The sequence below is a fragment of the Neofelis nebulosa genome, chromosome 8, assembly GCF_028018385.1.
Source record: "Neofelis nebulosa isolate mNeoNeb1 chromosome 8, mNeoNeb1.pri, whole genome shotgun sequence".
Classification (NCBI taxonomy): Eukaryota; Metazoa; Chordata; class Mammalia; order Carnivora; family Felidae; genus Neofelis; species Neofelis nebulosa.
In genome coordinates, this window is record NC_080789.1 from 36,995,617 (window position 1) to 37,017,544 (window position 21,928).

The 21,928-nt window shown below is 35.9% G+C and overlaps 1 protein-coding gene across 9 annotated transcripts in view; it reads right to left on the bottom strand.

Annotated features, from left to right (window-relative positions):
• The window catches only part of METTL25 (methyltransferase like 25), a 155,980-nt gene that overhangs the window by 118,326 nt on the left and 15,726 nt on the right, over positions 1 to 21,928 (bottom strand). For all 9 annotated transcript variants that reach the window (XR_009265499.1, XR_009265500.1, XR_009265496.1 and 6 more), the window contains exons 2-3: positions 12,559 to 12,723; positions 11,978 to 12,084 (exon numbers count right to left, since the gene is read on the bottom strand). Coding sequence is in view for 3 of the 9 variants with exons in the window: in XM_058741892.1 (XP_058597875.1) it covers positions 11,978 to 12,084; positions 12,559 to 12,723 (272 nt within the window). In the remaining 6 variants the exon portion in view is untranslated. The remainder of the gene's footprint in view (positions 1 to 11,977; positions 12,085 to 12,558; positions 12,724 to 21,928) is intronic.

Consider the following 21,928-nt stretch of genomic DNA (forward strand, 5'->3'; position numbering starts at 1 on the left):
ATGTAAATTATACCTAAATAATGCTAAAAATAAGAGAAATATTATCAAGATTATTATTGTACTGCCATGTCATTTCGTAAGAAATAAATGGACAATTATAGGAATACTCTCTTAAGAAATATCTACTCTTATCATGTCTATCCTAAAATCAGTTAAAACCTGGTATAAGTCACTCAAGAAAACACTCTTATACTTGAAGTAATGCCAATAATTAAATCCTCAAAAAATTTAGGATCTTGCAATTCAAATGAATACTCCAATGAGTTACTCATACGTAACACTCCAATAAATAATTCCCATAAATAAGCTTATACCCCTTTTGATGTTCATCTCTGGGCTAGATATTATGGGAAATACATAAGCATTATACATCTTGATCTTAAGGAATTACAACCTAAATAAAGATACAGTACATATCATAAATATAAGGGCTATGCAGTAGAAACTTTATTAGTTTCCCCATATCTGAATCTCCAGTGAAAGCGAAGCTCTCCATTCCTTTCCTTCCATGAAGCACACTGATGCTGATGACAAGCTTAAAGTTAGCAAACAGTGAGTTGTTGCTAGCATCAGCACATTTGTTCCTACCAATGTAGATGTTTTCTTAACAAGAGATAACTGAGTTTGCTCCTTAATCTGTTTATGGCCAATTCCACTTGTGAATCAAGATATTTGTAATTCCTCTGGTTGTAAGATGGCTCTAGAAAGTCTAAGAATCATGTGTTCACAACAGAACATCTAAAAACCTTTTCAGTAATGGGCAAATTTTCCTAGAAAATCTGTCAGCTGACTCACACTTCTATTTTATTAATCCAAGTAGACTTTTATCTCCCTCCAAATTGGTCTTTTAGTAGCAATATGTAGTGTCAGCAATACAATGAAAACCTCTGTGGAATTAAGTAACATGCCGTGCAACTTTTTGCCTTCAAACTACGTGATCTGAATAGCAAAATCTCCACCATCCTGATCTTCTATCCCTTACCCACAATAGTAATTTCCTTCCTGGGTCAACTTACAGGTTTGAAAATAAAGGATTCTCCAGTCCAATGCCTGGTGGGAGGTATCTTCCTAGTCTCCTAATTCTGTTTAGTATGGTACTATACTTCATATAGAAGAGTTATACTTTGTTGTCTGACCTAGAGATCTAACTACCATTCTAGGCTACGAACCTAAAATTTATAAATCCAGTATGAAATTCTTCCCTGAACTTCATACTCATATATCTAACAGTCTACCAAACATTTCCACTTGAATACCTAATAAGAATTTCAAATTTAATGTGTTCAGAATGAAGTTCTTGATATTCTCTGTAAAACCTGCCTTTCCCATAATATTCTCCATCATAGTTAATGATATCTCCGTACATATTTCCAGGTGGAGATTAGGACTCCTTTCTTTCTCTTATACTCTCCATATGAAATGTGAGCAAATCTATAATCTCAGCAACTGCACCCTGAGCCTGGCTTACTGCAACAACCTCCTCATAGTCTCCCTGCTCCCATCTTTCCCTCAAGTCTATCTGATCATACCTCTCCTCTTAGCAAAATCTCTCATTGACTTTAATCTTATCTCTTACTAATCTCCTTTGTTACTGGGATTTTTGCCTTAACTCAAAGCTCTTCTCATGCTCAGATAGGAGCCAATTTCTGAAAGAACTAGCCTGAATATCTATAAAGACTATGGTTAAAAAGTGCAAAGACAGTGCTCCTCAACACAGCAACCAGAGTGATTCAGTGTGTCCAATCATTTCCCATCTCATTCAGGATAAAAGCCCAAAATATCACAATGGCCTCTGAGACTCTACAACTTCATGACCTGCCTTCTACCACTCCAACCTCAGCTCCTACTGCTTTGCCCCTGCTCTCTCCACTGGAGTTTATCTGGCTTACTGGCTGTTTTAAGAAGACACTAGGCATAGTCTTACTGTAGGATCACTGAGCATGTTATTGCTTCTCCCTGAAAAGCTTTTTCGTCCAGGTATTCTAATGGATAACACTTTTACCTAGCAAGAGAGGTCTTAATTCAAATGAGTTTACAATGCGTTACTTGTTCCTCCCTTCCTAATCAAAAACTTTAATTCCCATCTCTGAATCAGCTACTTCCTTTATTTTTATTTATTTTTTTCTCTTTAAAGTGTATCAACATATACAAAAAATATACTTACGATCATTTTTTTATCTATCTCTCCTCATTAGAATATAAATGCCATAAAGGCAAAGATATTTTTTTGTTTTTTCACTACTGCATCCTCAGTATCTATAACAGCGCCTGACACATGGTAGGAACTAATGAAATATCTGTGAAATGAATGCATGCACACAGGTATGAATGAATGAACATATTCTGGAAACAAAAGTTAAGAAGCCTTGGTAATGTTAGTGAGAAGCAAAGGTTTCTGGCATGTAGGCAGCAATATAGTTGAATCAAAAATGAATTCCGTTTGTCCTCTTCTCTGGTGTCTGTGGTCACTAGTAAAGTTAAGAATTTCAGAATCTGGGTTTCTATCTATCCCCGTGAAATCTGTACCTATTAAATCAGCATTTTAAAAGTAAAAGCTGTACATATATAATAGAGATCTTAAACTTCATTATTGTGAGAATCAAATACTGCTATAAAGTGATATCAAGAGAAAGCCTTTGTAAGTCTGTATTTTAGGTTATTTCATTCACTAAGAATAAGCCTCACTGCTATAATAAAGTCTCCTTAAAGCAGGCCTAACATGATACATTAAAGTATTTCAAAATTTTTTCTCTGCACTTTAGAAATAAAATACTGTGCTGGAGGTGGAGTTAAGGTGGTGGAGCAGTATGGAGACCCTGAACTTGTCTCATCCCTGAAACGCAGGTAGATCAGCACCAAACTATTTTGAATACCTGGGAAATTGATCTGAGGATGAACACAACAATCTGTATAACTTAAGCCATAGAACTCACAAGGCATATGGAACAGAGAGGTGAACTGGGGGAGAGAAAAGCTGTGGAGGGTATGGAGCCATTTTCACAGAAAGAGGACACAAACAGAAAGAGAAAGGGGGAGAGTGGAGGGCATCTGGAGATTGCAGGAAAAACATTCCCTTGAAAGTAGCTGGAGAGAAAGAGAAAGAGTGAAAACACTTGCAGGGGACTAAACAAGAAATTTGTTCCCCAAAACCACAGAGGGGAAGAAAGGAGAGGGTTTCAATACCACTATGATTCTATAAACAGTGGAGCACACAGTCTAAAGGTTTGGAGATCACTGTCTGGTGGCACTCTGGTGAGGAAGTAGGGTGAATCCTCAGAAGCAGGCAATGCAGGCTGAGGGGTTCATGTGCCACATGGGGAGAAGTGGTTCCCCTCCTTGGAGAGCATTTGGTAGAGGTCATACAGCCTCCCCACAGCCAAAGGTCCCAGCAGACCCCTGGAGAGCAGTGTTTGCTGGCATTGGGACAAAGATGCCAGGCAGCAGTGAGACCTGGGGCCACCTGTGTGTTGTGATTTGCCATAATCTCTGAATGACCACACAAACATTTTCTGGGGCAAGCCGGCACCCAGCCATTGCTCAGTAAGACCCTCCCACAGAGAGTCGGTGCAGATCCAAGTCACCAGGGTCTATGAAGTGCGGGGTTTTGAAACACAAACCCACCTGAGACAAAACTCTGGAGCTGGAAAGAGGTGCCAGACAGCTTGGACATGGACAAGGTAGAGGCAGGGAGTGGGTGGAGGCCTGAGACAAACAGGTGGAGGCCTGAGACATTGTAGGTCAGTGGGAATGTGAAGTTCCTGTGTCAGAGACTAGGGAGCTGGGTAAAACCATTTCCACCTGCTGTGTGCACGTGCACACACAATGATCCACCCCAGTAAGCTAAACAGTGCCACCTACTGGAGAACGGAGTCATTATACCAAGCCCCATCCAATTGTGCCCTCCAAGCACGTCCCCCAAAAGACGGCGGGGGGGGGGGGGTCTCTCCATGTGCTGCTTAGTGGATGGACTATAGAGAGCTTCATAGTTTCAGTTCTAGGGGAAACTGGCTGTAACTTCATTCAGGTTTCATTCTCTTTGATGGTTCATTTATTTGTTCATTTTCTTTCGTTCTGTTTTTGCTTAAATTGTTTTCTTTCTTCTCTCTTTTCTTTCTCTTTCTTGGATACAGAAAGAGAAAAAAATTATTTTTTACTTTATTTTTTATTTAAAAATTTTCGTATTCTAATTCATTTTATTTTTATTCTATTTTTTAATTTTTAAAATTTTTCTTACCTTTTTCCCCCCTTTTCCTTTTTTTCTATCAAGTTTCTTTCAACAAGCAGAATGAAACACACCTAGGATCTAGCTTCCTTTGTTTGATCTTTGATTTGTTTTTTATTTTTAATATTTAATATTTTATTTTATTATTATATTCTCTTCCTCCAAAATGACAAAATGAAGGAATTCACTCCAAAAGAAAGAATAGGAAATGACAGCCAGAGACTTAATCAACACAGATATAAATAATATGTCTGAACTAGAATTTAGAGCCACGATAGTAAGAATACTAGCTGGGGGTGAGAAAAAGCATAGAAGACACTAGAGAATCCATATCTGCGGAAGTAAAAGAAATAACACCTAGTCAGACTGAAATTAAAAATGCTATAACCGTGATGCAATCTCGAATGGATGCCACAATGCCAAAGATGTGCAAAGCAGAGCAGCAAATCAGCAATACTGAAGATAAAATTATGGAGAATAATGAAGCAGGAAAAAAAGGGAAACAAAGGCAAAAAGAATATGATACAGACTTAGAGAACTCACTGATTTATCAAGAAGGAATAACATCCACATCATAGGAGACCCAGAAGATGAAGAGAAAGAAAAGGGACATAAGGTTTATGTGAACAAATTATAAAGGAAAACCTTCCTAATCTAGGGAAGGACACAGACATCAAAATCCAAGAAGCACAGGGAACTCCCATCAGATTCCACAAAAACCGACCATCACCAAGACATATCATAGTCAAATTCACAAAATACACAGACAAGGAAAAAATTATGAAAGGAGCAAGACAAAAAAGTCCTTAATCTATAAGGGAAGACAGACCAGGTTCACAGCAGACCTATTTACAGAAGCTTGGCGAGCCAGAAAGGAGTGGCAGAATATATTCAACATCCTGAACTGGAAAAATTTGCAGCCAAGAATTCATTATCCAGCAAGGCTGTCATTCAAAATAGAATCAGAGATAAAGATTTTCCCAAACAAAAGCTAAAGGAGTTCGTGACCATTAGTTCAACACTGTAAGAAATTTTAAGGGGGATTCTTTGAGTGGAGAAAAGGCAAAAACAAACAAACAAAAAGAACAAAAGCAACAAAGACCAGAAAGGACCAGAGAACATCACCAAAAACAACAACTCTACAGGTAACACAATGGCACTAAATGCGTATCTTTCCGTACTCACTCTAAGTGTCAGTGGACTACACACTTCAATCAAAAGCCATAGAGTAATCAGAATGGATAATAAAACAAGATCCATCCATATGCTGCTAACAAGAGACTCATTTTAGACCTAAAGACACCTGCAGATTGAAAATATAGGTATGGAGAACCATCTATCATGTTACTCGTTGTCAAAGGAAATCTGGAGGAGCCATACTTATATCAGAAAAGCTAGATTTTAAAATAAAGACCATAACAAGAGGTGAAGCAGGTAATATATTGTAATTATATATCTATATATCTATATATCTATATATCTATCTCTCTCTCTCTCTCTCTCTCTATATATATATATATATATCGTAATTAAGGGGCTTATCCACTAAGAAAATGTTACAATTGTAAACATTTATGCCCCCAATATGGCAACACTGAAATATATAAATCAATTAATCACAAAGAAACTCATTGATAATAATACCATAATCGTCGGGGACTTCAATCCCACTTACAGCAATGGAAAGATCAGCAAAGCAGAAAATCAATAAGGAAACAATGGTTTTGAATGACACACTGGACTGGATGGACTTAAAAGATATATTCAGAACATTTCATCCTAAAGCAGCAGAACACATTCTTCTCGAGTGCACATGGCACATTCTCCAGAACAGATCACATACTGGGTTACAAAATTAGCCCTCAACAAGTACAAACAAGTACACACATGCAGTGTGTATTTTCAGACCACAATGCTATAAAACTTGAAATCAACCACAAGAAAAAACTTGGAAAAACCATGAATACTTAGAGATTAAAGAAGATCCTACTAAAGAATGAATGGGCTAAATCAAGAAATTAAAGAGAAAGTTAAAAAGTACATGGCAGCCAATGAAAATAAAAACACGATAGTCCAAAACCTCTGAGTTGTGGCAAAGGTGGTCCTAAAAGCGAAGTATATAGCAATCCAGGCCTTCCTAAAGAAGGAAGAGAGGTCACAAATACACAACCTAACCTTATACCTAAAAGAGATGGAAAGAACAGCAAATAAGCCCCAAACCAGCAAAGACGGGAAATAATAAAGATTAGAACAGAAATCAATAATACAGAAATCAAAAAACAAAACAAAAAATAATAGAACACATCAATGAAACTAGGAACTGGTTCTTTCAAATAATTAACAAAATTGATAAATCCCTAACCAGACTGATCAAAAAGAAAAAGGAAAGGACCCAAATAAATAAAATCACAAAAGAGAAGAGATCACAACCAACACCACGGAAATATAAACAATAAGAGAATATTATGAGCAATTATACGCCGATAAATTGGGCAATTTTAACCAGTAAAGCAATTGAATCAGTAATCAAAAATTTCCCAACAAACAAGAGTCCAGGGAGAGATGGCGTTCTGGGGGAATTCTACGAAATATTTTAGGAAGAGTTAACACGTATTTCTTTAAAGTTGTTCCAAAAAACAGAAATGGAAGGAACACTTCTAAACTCATTCTACAAAGCCAGCATTACCTTGATTCCAAAACCAGACACTAAAAAGGAGAACCCACTAAAAAGGAGAACTACAGACAAATTTTCCTGATGAACACGAATGCAAAAATTCTCAACTAGCCAATCGGATCCAACAATACATTAAAAGAATTATTCACCATGATCAAGTGGGATTTATTCCTGGGATGCAGGGCTGGTTCAATATCAACAAATCAATGTTATACATCATATTAATAAAACAAAGGATAAAAACCACATGATCCTCTCAATAGATGCAGAGAAAGCATTTGACAAAATACAGCATCCTTTCTTGATAAAAACCCTCAAAAAAGTAGGGATAGAAGAAACATACCTCAACATCATGAAGACCATATATGAAAGACCCACCGCTAATATCATCCACAATAGGGAAAACTGAGATCTATCCCTATAAGGTCACGAACATGACAGGGATGTCTACTCTCACCACTGTTATTCAACATAGTGTTGGAAGTCCTAGCTGCAGCAATCAGACAACAAAAAGAAATAAAAAGCATCCATATCAGCAAGGTAGATGTCCAACTTTCATTCTTCACAGACAACATGATACTCTATGTGGAAAATCCAAAAGACTACACCCAAAAACTGCTAGAACTGATACATGAATTCATCAATGTTGCAGGTTATAAAATCAATGTACAGATATCAGTTGCATTTCTATACACCAATAATGAAGCAACAGAAAGATATCCAGAAATTGATCCCATTTACAATTGCACCAAAAACCATAAAATACCTAGGATAAACCTAACCAAAGAGGTAAAAAATCTATACACTGAAAACTATAGAGAGCTGATGAAAGAAATTGAAAAAGACACAAAAAATGGAAAAACATTCCATGTTCATGAATTGGAAGAACTATTGTTAAAATGTCAATACTCCTCAAAGCGATCTACATATTCAATGCAATCCCTATCAAAATAACACCAGAATTCTTCACAGAGCTAGAACAAACAATTCTAAAATTTGTATGGAACCAGAAAAGACCCTGAATACCCAAAGTAATGTTGATGAGGAAAACCAAAGCTGGAGGCATTACAATTCTGTAATGCTTACAATTCTGTAAGCTGTATTACAAAGCTGTAATCATCAAGACAGTATGGTACTGGCACAACAACAGTCACAAAGGTCAATGGACCAGAACAGAGAACCCAGAAATGGACCCACAAACGTATGGCCAACTAATCTTTGACAAAGCAAGAAAGAATATTCAATGGAAAAAAGTCTCTACACCAAATGGTGCTGGGAAAACTGGACAGTGACATGTAGAATAAACCTGGACCACTTTCTTACACCATACACAAAAATAAGCTAAAAATGGATGAAAGACTTAAACATAAGACAGGAAGCCATCAAAATCCTAGAGGAGGAAACAGGCAACAACCTCATTGACCTTGGACGCAACAAGTCTGGAGGCAAGGGAAACAAAAGCAAAAATGAACTTTTGGGACTTCATCAAGATAAAAAGCTTCTGCACAGTGAAGGAAACAATCTATAAAACTAAAAGGCAACCGATGGAATGGCAGAAGATATTTGCAAATGACATATCTGATAAAGGGTTAGTATCCAATAACTATAAACAACTTATCAAACTCACCACTCAAAAAACAAATAACCCAATGAGGAAATGGGCAAAAGACATGAATAGACACTTTTCTAAAGAAGACATCCAGATGGCTATCAGACATTAAAAAATGCTCAAAATCACTCATCGTTGGGGAAATACAAATAAAAACAACAATGAGATACCACCTTACACCTGTCAGAATGGATAACATGAACAACTCGCAACAACAGATGTTGGCGAGGATGCAGAGAAAGCGGAGCCCTTTTGCAATGCTGGTGGGAATGCAAACTGGTGCAGCCACTCTGGAAAACAGTATGGAAGTTCTTCAAAAAATTAAAAACTGAACTACCCTATGACCCAGCAATTGCACTCCTATGAATTTATCCAAAGGATACAAAAATGCTGATTCAAAGGGGCACATATACCCCAATGTTCATAGCACTACTATCGACAATAGCCAAAATATGGAAAGAGCTCAAATGTCCATCGACTAATGAATGGACAAAAAAGATGGGATATGTGTGTACACACACACACACACACACACACACACACACACAATGGAATATTACTTGGCGATCAAAAAAAAATGAAATCTTGCCATTTGCAACAACGTGGCTGGAACTAGAATGTATTATGCTAAGTGAAATAAGGTAGAGAAAGACAAATATATGATTTCACTCATGTGGAATTTAAGAAACAAAACAGATGAACATAGGGGAAGGGATGCAAAAACAAGACATAAAGAGAGGGAGACAGGGGCGCCTGGGTGGCGCAGTCGGTTAAGCGTCCGACTTCAGCCAGGTCACGATCTCGCAGTCCGTGAGTTCGAGCCCCGCGTCAGGCTCTGGGCTGATGGCTCAGAGCCTGGAGCCTGTTTCCGCTTCTGTGCCTCCCTCTCTCTCTGCCCCTCCCCCGTTCATGCTCTGTCTCTCTCTGTCCCAAAAAAAAAAAAAAAAAAAAAAAAAAAAAAGAGAGGGAGACAAACTATAAGAGACTCTTAAATACAGAGAACAAACTGAGGGTTGCTGGAGGGGTGTTGGGTCAGGAGATGGGCTAAATGGGTGATGGGCATTAAGGAGGACACTTGTTGGGATGAGCACTAGGTGTTATATGCAAGTGATGACATCACTAAATTCTATTCCTGAAATCATTATTATACTATATGTTAACTAAACTGGATTTAAATAAATAAATAAATAAATAAATAAATAAATAAATAAAAACAAAAATATAAATAAATAAAAAATAAATTTTAAAAGATTAACTTGACAAAACAATAATGTGCTGTATGAATTTGAAGTTATTTATTATGTAATATTTCATATAAATAAAAGAATAAATGTAGTCTAAGAATGAAGTTATGAAGCACAACAATAAATAGCACTTATCTTAGTTGGGTTATCACAGGGAAGATTCTACAACAAAGATTTAAGTATAACTGAACTATCTGGGAGGGAAAGAAACACTGGTAGGGAAGTAGATAAGAGAAAAGGAGAAAGAAAGGCAGCTCAGTAAAAGGTATGCTATTAAAAAAGATACCACTTTAGGGGCACCTGGGTGGCTCAGTTGGTTAAGTCTCTGACTTCGGCTCAGGTCATGATCTCACACTCCGTGAGTTCGAGCCCCGCACCGAGCTCTGTGCTGACATCTCAGAGCCTGGAGCCTGCTTCAGATTCTGTGTTTCCCTCTCTCTCTGCCCCTCCCCACCTCATGCTCTGTCTCTCTCTGTCTCTCAAAAATTAAATATTAAGAAAAAAAGATACCACTTTAGCACAAGCTGGATTTAATCACAATGGGAAACTGAGAGCTAGTGTAGACAACATAGTTCACAATCATCTTACCTGAAATGTTAAGGAGTTAATGTATCTGCACATCAGCTTGTATCAATCATTAATTCAAGGCTACTCACGGGGAGGAATTAATTCCCAGAACTTGTATACAGGTAGTGCTTGCTTTAGCAGTCAGAGAAAACCGATAGGGAAAAATGCAGATACTGCCAGGTAGAAGGCAAGCTGGCACACTAATGAAATGCCTGAGAAAATTTAGGTTAGACCTCCAACGGTATCTGCTATAACAATGAACCAACCAGCCACCCTATGAATGAGAATGAGTATTTCCACTGTGCAGGACTATGTCTTCCTTCCATATCTCTCTCGTTGCTTCCTTGACCAGCAGTAACAACTATTCTCAAATTATTGTTCATGATTCCCCTGCTTCTTTAATAGCTTTTTTGTATGTATTTTTTCCATTAAGAATATACCATTACTTTGCTGAAGAGCTTTAAAAAAGTGGTACTAAAAAATATGTAGTCTTCTGTAAATTTTTTAGTTTTCCATTCAATTCTATGTTTCTTATGTTTAGCCATATGAGATGTATTGCAGTAGTTTAAATTTTACCGTGTAATTGCCCCTTTTAGTCCAGCTGAGTATCACTGCCTGTTACTGATCTTGACAGGTACTGGTAGGTAGGATACACTAGAAAAAAGCTGAAAATTAACTGCCTTAGCTCTTGCCTCTGACCCCTACCCTAGAGATCTAGGTTGCCACAAGTGGCTCTGGATGCCTAGCCCAAGCTTTCATAGTTTTCTAGTCGCCCTCAAACTCTCCACAAGTCTGGAAGAATCCATGGAAAATATTCTAACACCCAAAAAAACTGAAGGAGGGAAAATTCTCTACTACTCCCAGAGATTGTTCTTGTAGAGATAAGAAAACTAATTTACTATTTTTTATGAGCCAGGGATAAGAAAAATAACTTACTATTTTTATAGGTTAATATAGGCAATCTTTGATTTTAATTTAACATCTGTTTTTACACATTACCATGTTTCCCAAAAGCTACTTTCACAACAGGAATGCATTGTGATTCTCCAATTTCTAACACATAGTTTCTTTGAGTTACTATAATGAGGCAGGTACCCCAGACCACAGCTTGGTAATCCACCTCCTCAGAACACCCAGTGGCAAACAATTTTGCCAAATGTCATTATCATAATGCTGCCTCAAGTTGGAAACGTAAGAAAGACAATTTTTTTTTAATGTTTATTTCTTTTTGAGAGAGAGAGAGAGAACAAGCACGACGAGCAGGGTAGGGGCAGAGAGAGAGAGGGAGACAGAATCTGAAGCAGGCTCCAGGCTCTGAGATGTCAGCACGGGGCTTGAAACTCACAAACTGTAAGACCATGACCTAAGCTGAAGTTGGATGCTTAACCGACTGAGCCACCTAGGCGTCCCAACAAAGATAATTTAAAAGACTGAAATTTGTGGTAAAACATGAATAGTCATATCTTATTTTTAGTATAAATTTGTTATATTCACACTATATTGGGAAATGAGAGCACATATTTAAAACGTCTGACATATGTAACTTCAGCTATTATTTAATGACATTTAAATGCTAGACAGTGATAGTAGACAAAAAGATATGAATGATACAAAAAAAGGCAATTACCTTAACACCTGAAAATACAGACAAATTCTCTTACCTGCTTTATTCCACAGTAATCAGCAATACTGCTGATCAGCTCTGACATAACCTGAACTTCATGAGACTTTTTCAAATTCATAAACTCATCTGGTTTCACATTTTCACCTGAACAAAGTAAAACAAAATTAAAATACTGCTATCAAAGGAACAAAATGTAATGAAAAATCATCAGTTAATGTTCATGTTTTCTGCAATTACATGTGACAATAACATATTCTATTGTGTCTGCATGATAAATCTCTATTAGTTTAGCTGCTATGAATCAAAATTTGAATTAAGAATATAAATAAGAAGATGACCCATAGAACATTATTAAAAATGTTCCTTGACAGAAAACACAATTAACTACAAAGGAAAGGACTGATAACTGAACTACAATGTAGGAAACAATGGGGAGATCTGTAACTAAGTTATTCTGTATAATTCATAAGAAAGATTGACACAAGCCAATCTATCAGTGCTCATGATAGAAAGTCTAACAATAAATTAAGAACACGTTGGAAAGATATACATATATGAACAATCTACTGCTTCTAGTACTAAAAAAATGCATACATACACATACACAAACACACCTACCAGTTCTCTGTTTTTGATTTCCTCGAAGGGCTGTAAGCAACTGTTCAAAAGGAGTACATATTCCCAAGTTTTGTACAGAATAATATCTCACAGCCAAAGCAAAGGCTTCCACACTCACCAGCTTCTGGGAAGTTTCACAAAATATTTGGGGAAAATTGGCAATACCTAAAAAAAATGAGGGTAAAAAGAAAAATGTTAGCAATAACTAGTTAATAGCTAACTTGGGTGAGATTTAAAAAATGAATGAAAAACACTGGATTTTTACAATGAATTACAATATTTCCATTTTGGTGTGAATTTTGAAAATATCTCTAATGACTCCATTATATTTATTATTTCGATTATTAGCTATTTGTAGCACCTGGTTTTCTCTTAGTGCTCACAATTATATATTTAAACTCTAAATTAAAATGAGTCTTTTTTTTTTTTTTTTGGTCCCAAAAGCCAAAAAAAAAAAAGATAAAAGTTTAAAATATTGCTAAATTGTGGGTGCCTGAGTTGCTCAGTCAGTTAAGCATCCAACTTCAGCTCAGGTCATGATCACATGGTTCTTGAGTTTAAGCTCCACATCAGGCTCTCTGCTGACAGCTCAGGGCCTAGAGCCTGCTTTGGACTGTGTCTCCCTTGCTCTCTGCCCCTTCCCCACTCGTGCTGTCTTTGTCTCTCAAAAACAAATAAATGTTAAAAATTTTTGAAAAAAAATATTGCTGAACTGTAGTCATTACATAATTTATGAACAGTCTGGCTGACCTGCGGCTGTGAATTTAAAGGCAATCAGCCTGCATGCACTGCACGGTTATTCCCCGTGCACACTGCATGTAGAATGATGGCAATGTCCCCAATGGTATAAATGTTACTGTAAAAGAGCCCTGCATCATTTGCACCATGTAGAAATTTTGTGTGCATGTGTGTTCAGCGCACTATCAAGATGAGTTCAAAAACTACTCATGTTATATTCAGGTGAAAACAGTTCATTTTCTTCCCCTGGTCAGTTTTAAACCAGGCATTCTATAAGTTTATTATAGGAACTACCGATGATTTCCAAATGCTCACTCATTAAGAAGAGTATGGTCCACTGTCGTACTGTTTGCAAACATTGGGTACCTCTCTCTGTGTGAGGATCATGCATCCTTTTGAGCTCTAGTGTGGCCACATCTCACCAAAGTGAACTACGCCATTTTCAGACAGAAGTTTTAAGAGAATCAGAAAATTCACTATGCTTTCTATTCCCAGAACTGTAATCACTGAAACATGTGTCAAGATGGAACCTGAGTCCTTGAATGAGGATGACACAGACATCACCACTGTCAAACTATGCTACAACATATAGAAAAGTAAACTTCATTCTTTTTAGTGACTGAGTTTTTAGGTTTATTACTGCAGCATAAGCTCGCCCATTCTAATGGGTACACGTATGTACACTGACAGATTTGCTTTTTATTTGTTCAATTTCATTTGTCTAGGGCCATTTTCAGTACATTTAATGTATTTAGGAAGCTTACAAAAAGGGCATTCCAATTTGTCTTTAGTGGTTCAAATAAACTCTTCAGATAGATTGGTCTAATTAAGTTCATTCATTGAAAATTACTTTAAATAATTTTAAAAAACCCCACACATCCAGTGTTTAAATGAAGTATTTAAAATGTTCACCTTACGAAATCACTTCTCAGCCTTTTGGCTAAGACCAAGTGTAGTAAAATGTTCACCTTACAAAAGAATGGTACAATCCAGGAAACAACTTTGGTTCTCCCAGAGAAACCAAACTATATGCTACGAAGTCTATTCTAGCATAGCTGACCCTCCATAGTTACTTGTAAAATTATAAAAGCTTATTTAAACACAAAGAATAATGATGCTCCTGACAAAATTTAAAAGAAGAAAATTGATGGAGGCTCTCAGAATTCTAAATAAAAACTACATGTTTAGATAGTATCTTTTTGAAGTTAATTAATATCTATTAAGATGTTGGTGATAATGTTTACCATGTTAATTAATAAGAATATAGTTGGCAGAGACCTGTAACTTCCATTTCTGAATCAACAAGATAGAAATATAAGCTATAAAATTACTATAGTGGATTTATTTAAGCTATATTTCACGTATTATAAAGTTCTTTGGATATTTTACAAACTGAATTTACTAACACAGCCAAAAGAAATAAAATCCACATCAAAATATTTAGGCATGATACAGAGGGGAAAACTCAGTCAACTATTAAGTGAGACTCTCAGGTTTAAGGGCAGTCTCAACATCCCCAAGTTCCAGGGCAGCAATTTCTTAGAGTGTGATAGAATAAGAGTATTAAATCTCAAAGTGCAGAGGGACTATTATAGTAGTCAGTTATTGGACAATGTTGCCAACAGAAAGAAATGTTGATGTTTCTGTTGGAAAAGTAAAGGTTCAAATCAACTTAACTATTCTACTGAAAATACTTGAAAAAAAAATCCCAATCCAACCTGATCTAAATGTTGTTAATTTGCTTTTAATTATAGGCCTCAAAGTAATTTCAGAAATTTGGAAATCAAAATTACAAAACTATTATCTTTAGCAATGATTGCTTTAAACAAAAAAGATAGTGATCTGATTTAATCCATTAGTTTATGTTATTTAGGGTTACACCAGTTTATTCAGATAGTCTAGAATCTGTGAAAAATCTTTCTGAATTACAGAAATATTTCTAAAGATTCAGAGAGAGAGAGAGAGAGAGAGAGAGAGAGACGTGTCATGTTCTTACCTTTGCTTCCATCTCTGAAACAGTATGTAAGAAAAGTTATGTGGCAATGGTAATAGTGTATGTGGTCCTCACAGTGCTTCTCTAAATACTTGTAGGAGCTTGGGTTTGGCAACTGGCAAAACAGAAACTACAGTGCTACTCAACTGATATTTACTTATTAATTAGTTCAATTTTTTTACACAGAAAACTTTGTTTTTAAATTTGTTGCCCAATGTGCCAGCATACTATGTGGCTTGATTATTTTGTAAATGTCTCCCCCTACTGGAAGCACCTGTTCTGCTTGATTGCATGCTTTGTCTTTAACTCTTATTTTTGTACACCTAGATCACTATTCCACAGAAATTTCTTATAATGTAGATTAATTGGGCATGAGAGAGCAAGGGGAGCAAAGAGATGGGGAAAAGCTATTTTCTGTAAATATGAGATCAGGGTATCTCTAAGAATCTTTAAAAAAAAAACAGCAGAGATCAATACACAAGGAAAGATAGAAAAGTCATATACACATGTTGGATTATAAAAATCTCAAGGTAGAGAAATGAATAATAACACTTCAAAACTAGAAACAGAAATATTCAATCAATATATTTACCTTGTACATATTTACATTTAATAAATAAAAATAAAGTTTCAAAAATAAATGTCTGTTATTTTACCTGAATGTTATTTAGCACTTTAGGGAAGACAGAATACTGTTAGGATTCACAATAAATCAACATTATAACTAACATTTATTGCTCATATGCTATGTGTCAGGCACCGTGTTCAACAGTTTACATTTAATGGAATAGTCTAATGAGGTGATTACATAGTGGCCTCATCCCCATTTACAGAGTAAGAAACTGCAACCTAGAGAGCCAGGTTCACACACACACCAAATGGCAAGGCACGTGAACCTTGCTCACAAATCTCACTTTGATTAGCATGCCACAGCAGTCAATTCAGTGGGCAACAAATGAAAACAGGGAAGACAGCAGTTAAAACCACTCGGCAAATCTGACGGTCAGAATCAGGTCTAGCCAGAACTCCCTCTGGCAGAGGTGCATACCATGCATGGTAATATCTGAAGATGGCTCATATTCACTTTGCTATGTTCTTAATTCTTTCACTTTACTTCCCTCAACACCTCCCTCTACTGGAAATTATTTTAAGGTTTCGAAAAATTTAAAAAGTAACTTTGACACATAGAACAACTGATAAGTCTCTGAAAAGGAAATAATGAGGTTTTATAATGAGATCTTGTTGTAGTATCTATTTCTAAAAACAAAGCAACCCGACTCCTTCATGCCATGCTACGCCAGCACTCAGCTGTAAAGCAACACCTTGGAAAACAACAACACCTTGTACACGGAAGGCACTCAGTAAAGAGGGGATGAATGGATGGATGAATGAATGAATGAATGAATGAAAGAAAGCAACACTTTAATACACTCACTATTGCAGTATCACCAGCTATACTAGGAGAAACAAATTCTAAGATTCTGTGGTGGCAGTGATCACGGAGGCCAGTGGGAGGACTTCAGTAGCACTGCTGAGCCTGTTAGAATAAAATCTCATCTGAGCCCTAATGACTATAATCATAAGGTGAGACAAGAGCAATTTAGAACATTTAGAATGTGATACAAGATAGAATATAATTATGTGCTAAATTTTGAGGTTTAACTGTGTTATAGGAGTTAGGACAAAGGTCACTATTGCTATTACACAGCCTAGACCTGTCCCATGGTCCAGAATGTCAAGAAAAAAATCAACAGTGCCCTCTTAATAATCATCTTCAAAGGACATGGAAATGTCTTATATTCATTTGTACATGAATATCCTACAGATGCCTCCAATTCAGAAGGCTCAAAACTGAACTGAACATTCTCATGCTCTTTAAATAATGTCTTGTTTAATGTCCTTGCTCACTCAGTGCTGAAGTTTTTCCATCATCTTAAATGCTCCCTGTGCCCTTGATCCACATATCTAGCCACTCATCAATATTAATATAAAAATGTCTTTCATTGTGGAATGAATCTCCCCATCCCATCCCCCATCATCACCACAAGGGTTCAAACTCTATTAGTTCCCACCAGTGCTACTGCAATAGCTTCACAGGTGATTTTTTTCTGATCGATAAAACTGCCATAAGCGTAGTAAGTGCTCAAAAGTGTTGCCTGAGTTCAATTGAACATGTTTCCTAAAATAGAAATTTACTTACATTCAATGCAAATTTAATTACATATTGTAAGGCTATAACTTCCACAACAGACTTAGGCTTTAATCTTTTATACTTGTTTAGTAGACTTCAAACCAAAGTTAAAGTCTGTCTTGCTGAACTGTGAAAATTATAGATAGGATGTTTTAAATTTTATGAATGTTTGAGTATCTCCATAATCCTGTCATTTATATAAGGAAGAAAATAAAATACATAATGTTGTTTTTTTTTTAATTACTTTATATCATCCAATTATGTCTAGGAAACTTTTTGCATATGCTACTTCAGGGCAATTTCTGGTTGCATATGAATTGAAACAGTATGTCATTCAACATGTAAACCACACTCTCAGAAAGAATAAGGTAAAATTAACAAAGAATTGACATTCATGTTCTCACTGTGCCAATATTAACATCATACTGAATGTTTAAAGTACATGTAACCATTTCAAAAGTATTTTCACATTTAACTATTTGTAACAATAAAATTAAATATAAAAATAGGAAAAACTAACCACATATTTTAACTGTAAGAGACCATTTTCATAGTTTAATTTGAAGGCAAATAAAAATATTATACAAAAATATAGCAATTTAGAAACTGATGTGGTAAATTAAAAAACAACAACAACAAAAAACAAAACAACAGCAAAAAACCCTGATAAAAAGATCAACAATTCCAAGGTGTTTTCTATGTGTGAGGTAATAACTAAACCTCAATAAAGCTAATTTGAGATTCAGTTATGGGACATGTGTCTTAGCATTTACAAAGCATATGGACAACAAATGATCAATGAGGATTCCAGGGGCACAGAAATCCCCAGTGACAATTCTGAGACGCCACATAGGATATGCTTACTCAGGTCTCTGCACTTGTTTTCAACTCTGTCCGAGACCATCTTCTCCAGGTATTTTCATGGCTCACTCTCACTCCCTTTAGGTCTGTGCTCAAATGTCACAATTTCAGTGAAAATTTCTCTGATAACTCTGTTTAAAACTGCAACCACGGGGCACCTGGGTGGCTCAGTCAGTTAAGGGTCCGACTTCAGCTCAAGTCATGATCTTGCGGTTGGTGAGTTCCAGCCCCGTGTCGGGCTCTGTGCTGACAGCTCAGAGCCTGGAGCTGCTTCAGATTCTGTGTCTCCCTCTCTCTCTCTGCCCCTTCCCTGCTCTCTCTCTCTCAAAAATAAACATTAAAAAAAAATTTAAAAAAAACTGCAACCACATTCAACCCTTATCCTCTCTGATCTTTTTTTTTTTTTTTTTTTATAGCACTTAACACCATCTGATGTTTATAGCAAGTAAGATCCAAGAGGACACAGGTTTTTATTCATTACTGATTCCTCAATGCTTGGTACTTAAGTAAGTATTCAATGAATAAATGAATGAGCAAGAACTAGGTTTAAATTCTGTTTATCAGACTGTCTATCCTTGTGTGGCCATGAGTGATTTCTTTATCTGCTCTAAGATTTGATTTATCCATAAAATGGGAGGAAAATACATATTTTATAATGTCATTAAAGAATACACACATACATATATGCATACAAATACATGTGAATATGTACACAAGAATTTGATGTATTTACACACATATGTGCATACATGCATACACACACACATATATACATATCACTTAATACAGAGCCCAGAACACAGTAAGCACCCCCCAAACCATGAATCTAAACTAAGTAACTAAGTATACTTAGGGTTTTGTCAGAATAGAAGGTTGAAAACACACAAATGTTTTTAGGTCCAGAATACCATATAGGATACTATGAAAGAAACCAAAAGAAAGATCAATACACATACCCAGTTCCTAAATGTGGAGCCTGCTGGGAGAAAAGAGGTTTGGGTCTGGAACTTAGGTGCAAGACCTCCATCATTAGAATGAAGGCACAACTAGGGACAAGTGAGCTGCAACTTGAGACACAACAGAGGAGTCCAAGAGCCAACCCTGGGTTCCGCATTCTAGGCAGGATGACAACAAGAATTACTCAGTGTTGGGGCCCCAGTGGTTAGCACTGGCTACCACTATTGTAGCATCAGCTTTAAAGTATAGGAGAGAATTCTAATACTAACGATATTTCTCACTGAATTTAATGTGAAATTTGACAGGTAGGTTACAAGCTTGACTATGCCTTAAAGACCTGATGTAGAGTTTCAAGTTTATTGTTTTAATTTTCTATTACTGAAAGTCTCTATTTTCAGAAAGTAACCAAAGCCAAGAGATAGATTACTAGAAATCCAACCACTTAAAACTCCATTTAAAATCAGAAGTATTTAAAAGTAAATTAAATAAATATTTGTAAAGATTTTCTAAAGAATAAATTTTAAATTTAATAAATCAAATATGATTTTATTACCAAAATACAAAAATAATTCCGAATTGCAAAACTTTAAAAATTGGTGTCATAATTGTACAGGATACTTTAAAAATTGACCAGTAAGCGCTTTGAAATCAAACTCTGGTCACTTGTTCCTACCACAGATGTCTCATTTCCTATTCGACTGTCACTTCTTAATATCACTTTAGTCTCTACCGCCCACAGTGCCTCAACAATGTTAGTATCTTAGTAACTAACAATACATTGACCTCTTACTGAGAAGACCAATATTTCTTTTCTACACATTGACTTGGACCTAGATTTCCACGCTTTCAAAAATAAAGAAGGCTTTCCAGTTTATTATTTGAGGCAGGACACACAAAAAGCTTTTGTCCCAAGTACACTGTAATTATAAGCATAATTAATAACTAATAGCACATCTTAAAAGGGTAAAATTAAGTCACACCTCTCTCTTCAAATTATACTTTTTTTCCATTATGCATTTCATTAACTTCAGCTTAATTTCATCTGCCATTGTTAGCTAAACTCCATTACTTACACTTCAACATTAATACAAAATAAATGTGTCTATTCTACTCTTAACTCAGTTATTATCATTTGCCAAGTAGAAGGAATACACAAAAGGAATCTGCATTAAGCATACACTTTCATTTATCTAGTTCCTACCATATCTCAGGCAGATCTTATTCTTTACTTAACTTTTGTGTTTATAATTAACCAAATCAAATCAATTATTCTTTAAGGATCATTCTTCAAGGTGGCTGCAAACAGAGCATAAACAAATAAAATGTCCACTTAAATTTTAAATTCACCATTTTGTTTTCAATAACAAAGAGGGAAGAATTGAGCCTCAGTAACTGTCATTGGTGCTGCCTAGACACACTAGAGCTATCTAGAGCTGATTAGAGATCATCTAGAGCTGAATCTGAAATGGAGCATCCCCTAACAGGAGGAAGGACTATTTCCAACACTTGATATTATCTACAATTGCTAACTTATGGAAACAGCCCAAGTGTCCATCGACTGATGAATGGATTAAAAAAGATGTAGTGTATACGTACAATGGAATATGAGCCCTAAAAAAGAATGATATCTTGCCATTTGAAGCAATATGAATAGGGCTAGAAATATTAGGCTAAGCGAAATAAGTCAGTCAGAGAAGACAAATACCATATGATTTCACTCATACGTGGAAATTAAGAAACAAATGAACAAAGGGGGAAAAAAGAGAGAGAGAGGCAAACCAAGAACAGACTTTTTTTTCTTTCTGCTTTTTTAAAGAAATAGACTGTTAACTATAGAGAACAAACTGATGGTTACCAGAGGGGAGGTGGGAGGGAATGGGGGAAATAGGTGATGGGGGTTAAGGAGTGCACTTGTGACAAGCACTGGGTGATGTCCAATGTAAGTGTTGAATCACCATATTGCATACCTGAAATTAATATTATACTGCATGCTAATAAACTGGAATTTATATAAAAACTTCTTTAAAAAGGACAAAAATAACTTTTTCTAAAAAGGAATAAAGACAGACTGTGCAATGAAGACTAGTTAAATTAATGTTGGAAAATATATAAATCGCTAATAAGGAACAAAAAGTTACCAGAAAAAGTGAAGAATGAGCCCAAGTGTTGGTCTAAATGAAAAAGAATTCAAAGAAGTTTGTAATACTATTAACACTTTCAACCAGTGGTTCTTACCCTGAGATCTAAGAGCTAAAGAAGCCTGTGAATCACCTAAAGCTGTACATAGCTTTGCGTCCAATTATGAGCATAGATACCCTATTTTTTTGAGGAAGGGGTTCTATAGTATTCATTTAATTCAATCTTTTAATGGGACTTGCAACCCAAAAGATTAAGAATCACTCATTTTACTATTTTTTTAACCTTTATATTCCCAAATGTAAATATTATAACATGTAATTCAACCAAGTATTTTTCGTCTGCTTCTAGAGATCATTTTAAATGTTCAAAACATGAAAACTAAGTAGTGACTACCAAAATAACCTAGGATTATTCTTTTTTTCCCCCATTAGGAGAGAGCTATTAATTCTTAACATGAAATTTATATTTTTAAAGTTAATCTAACTTTGAAA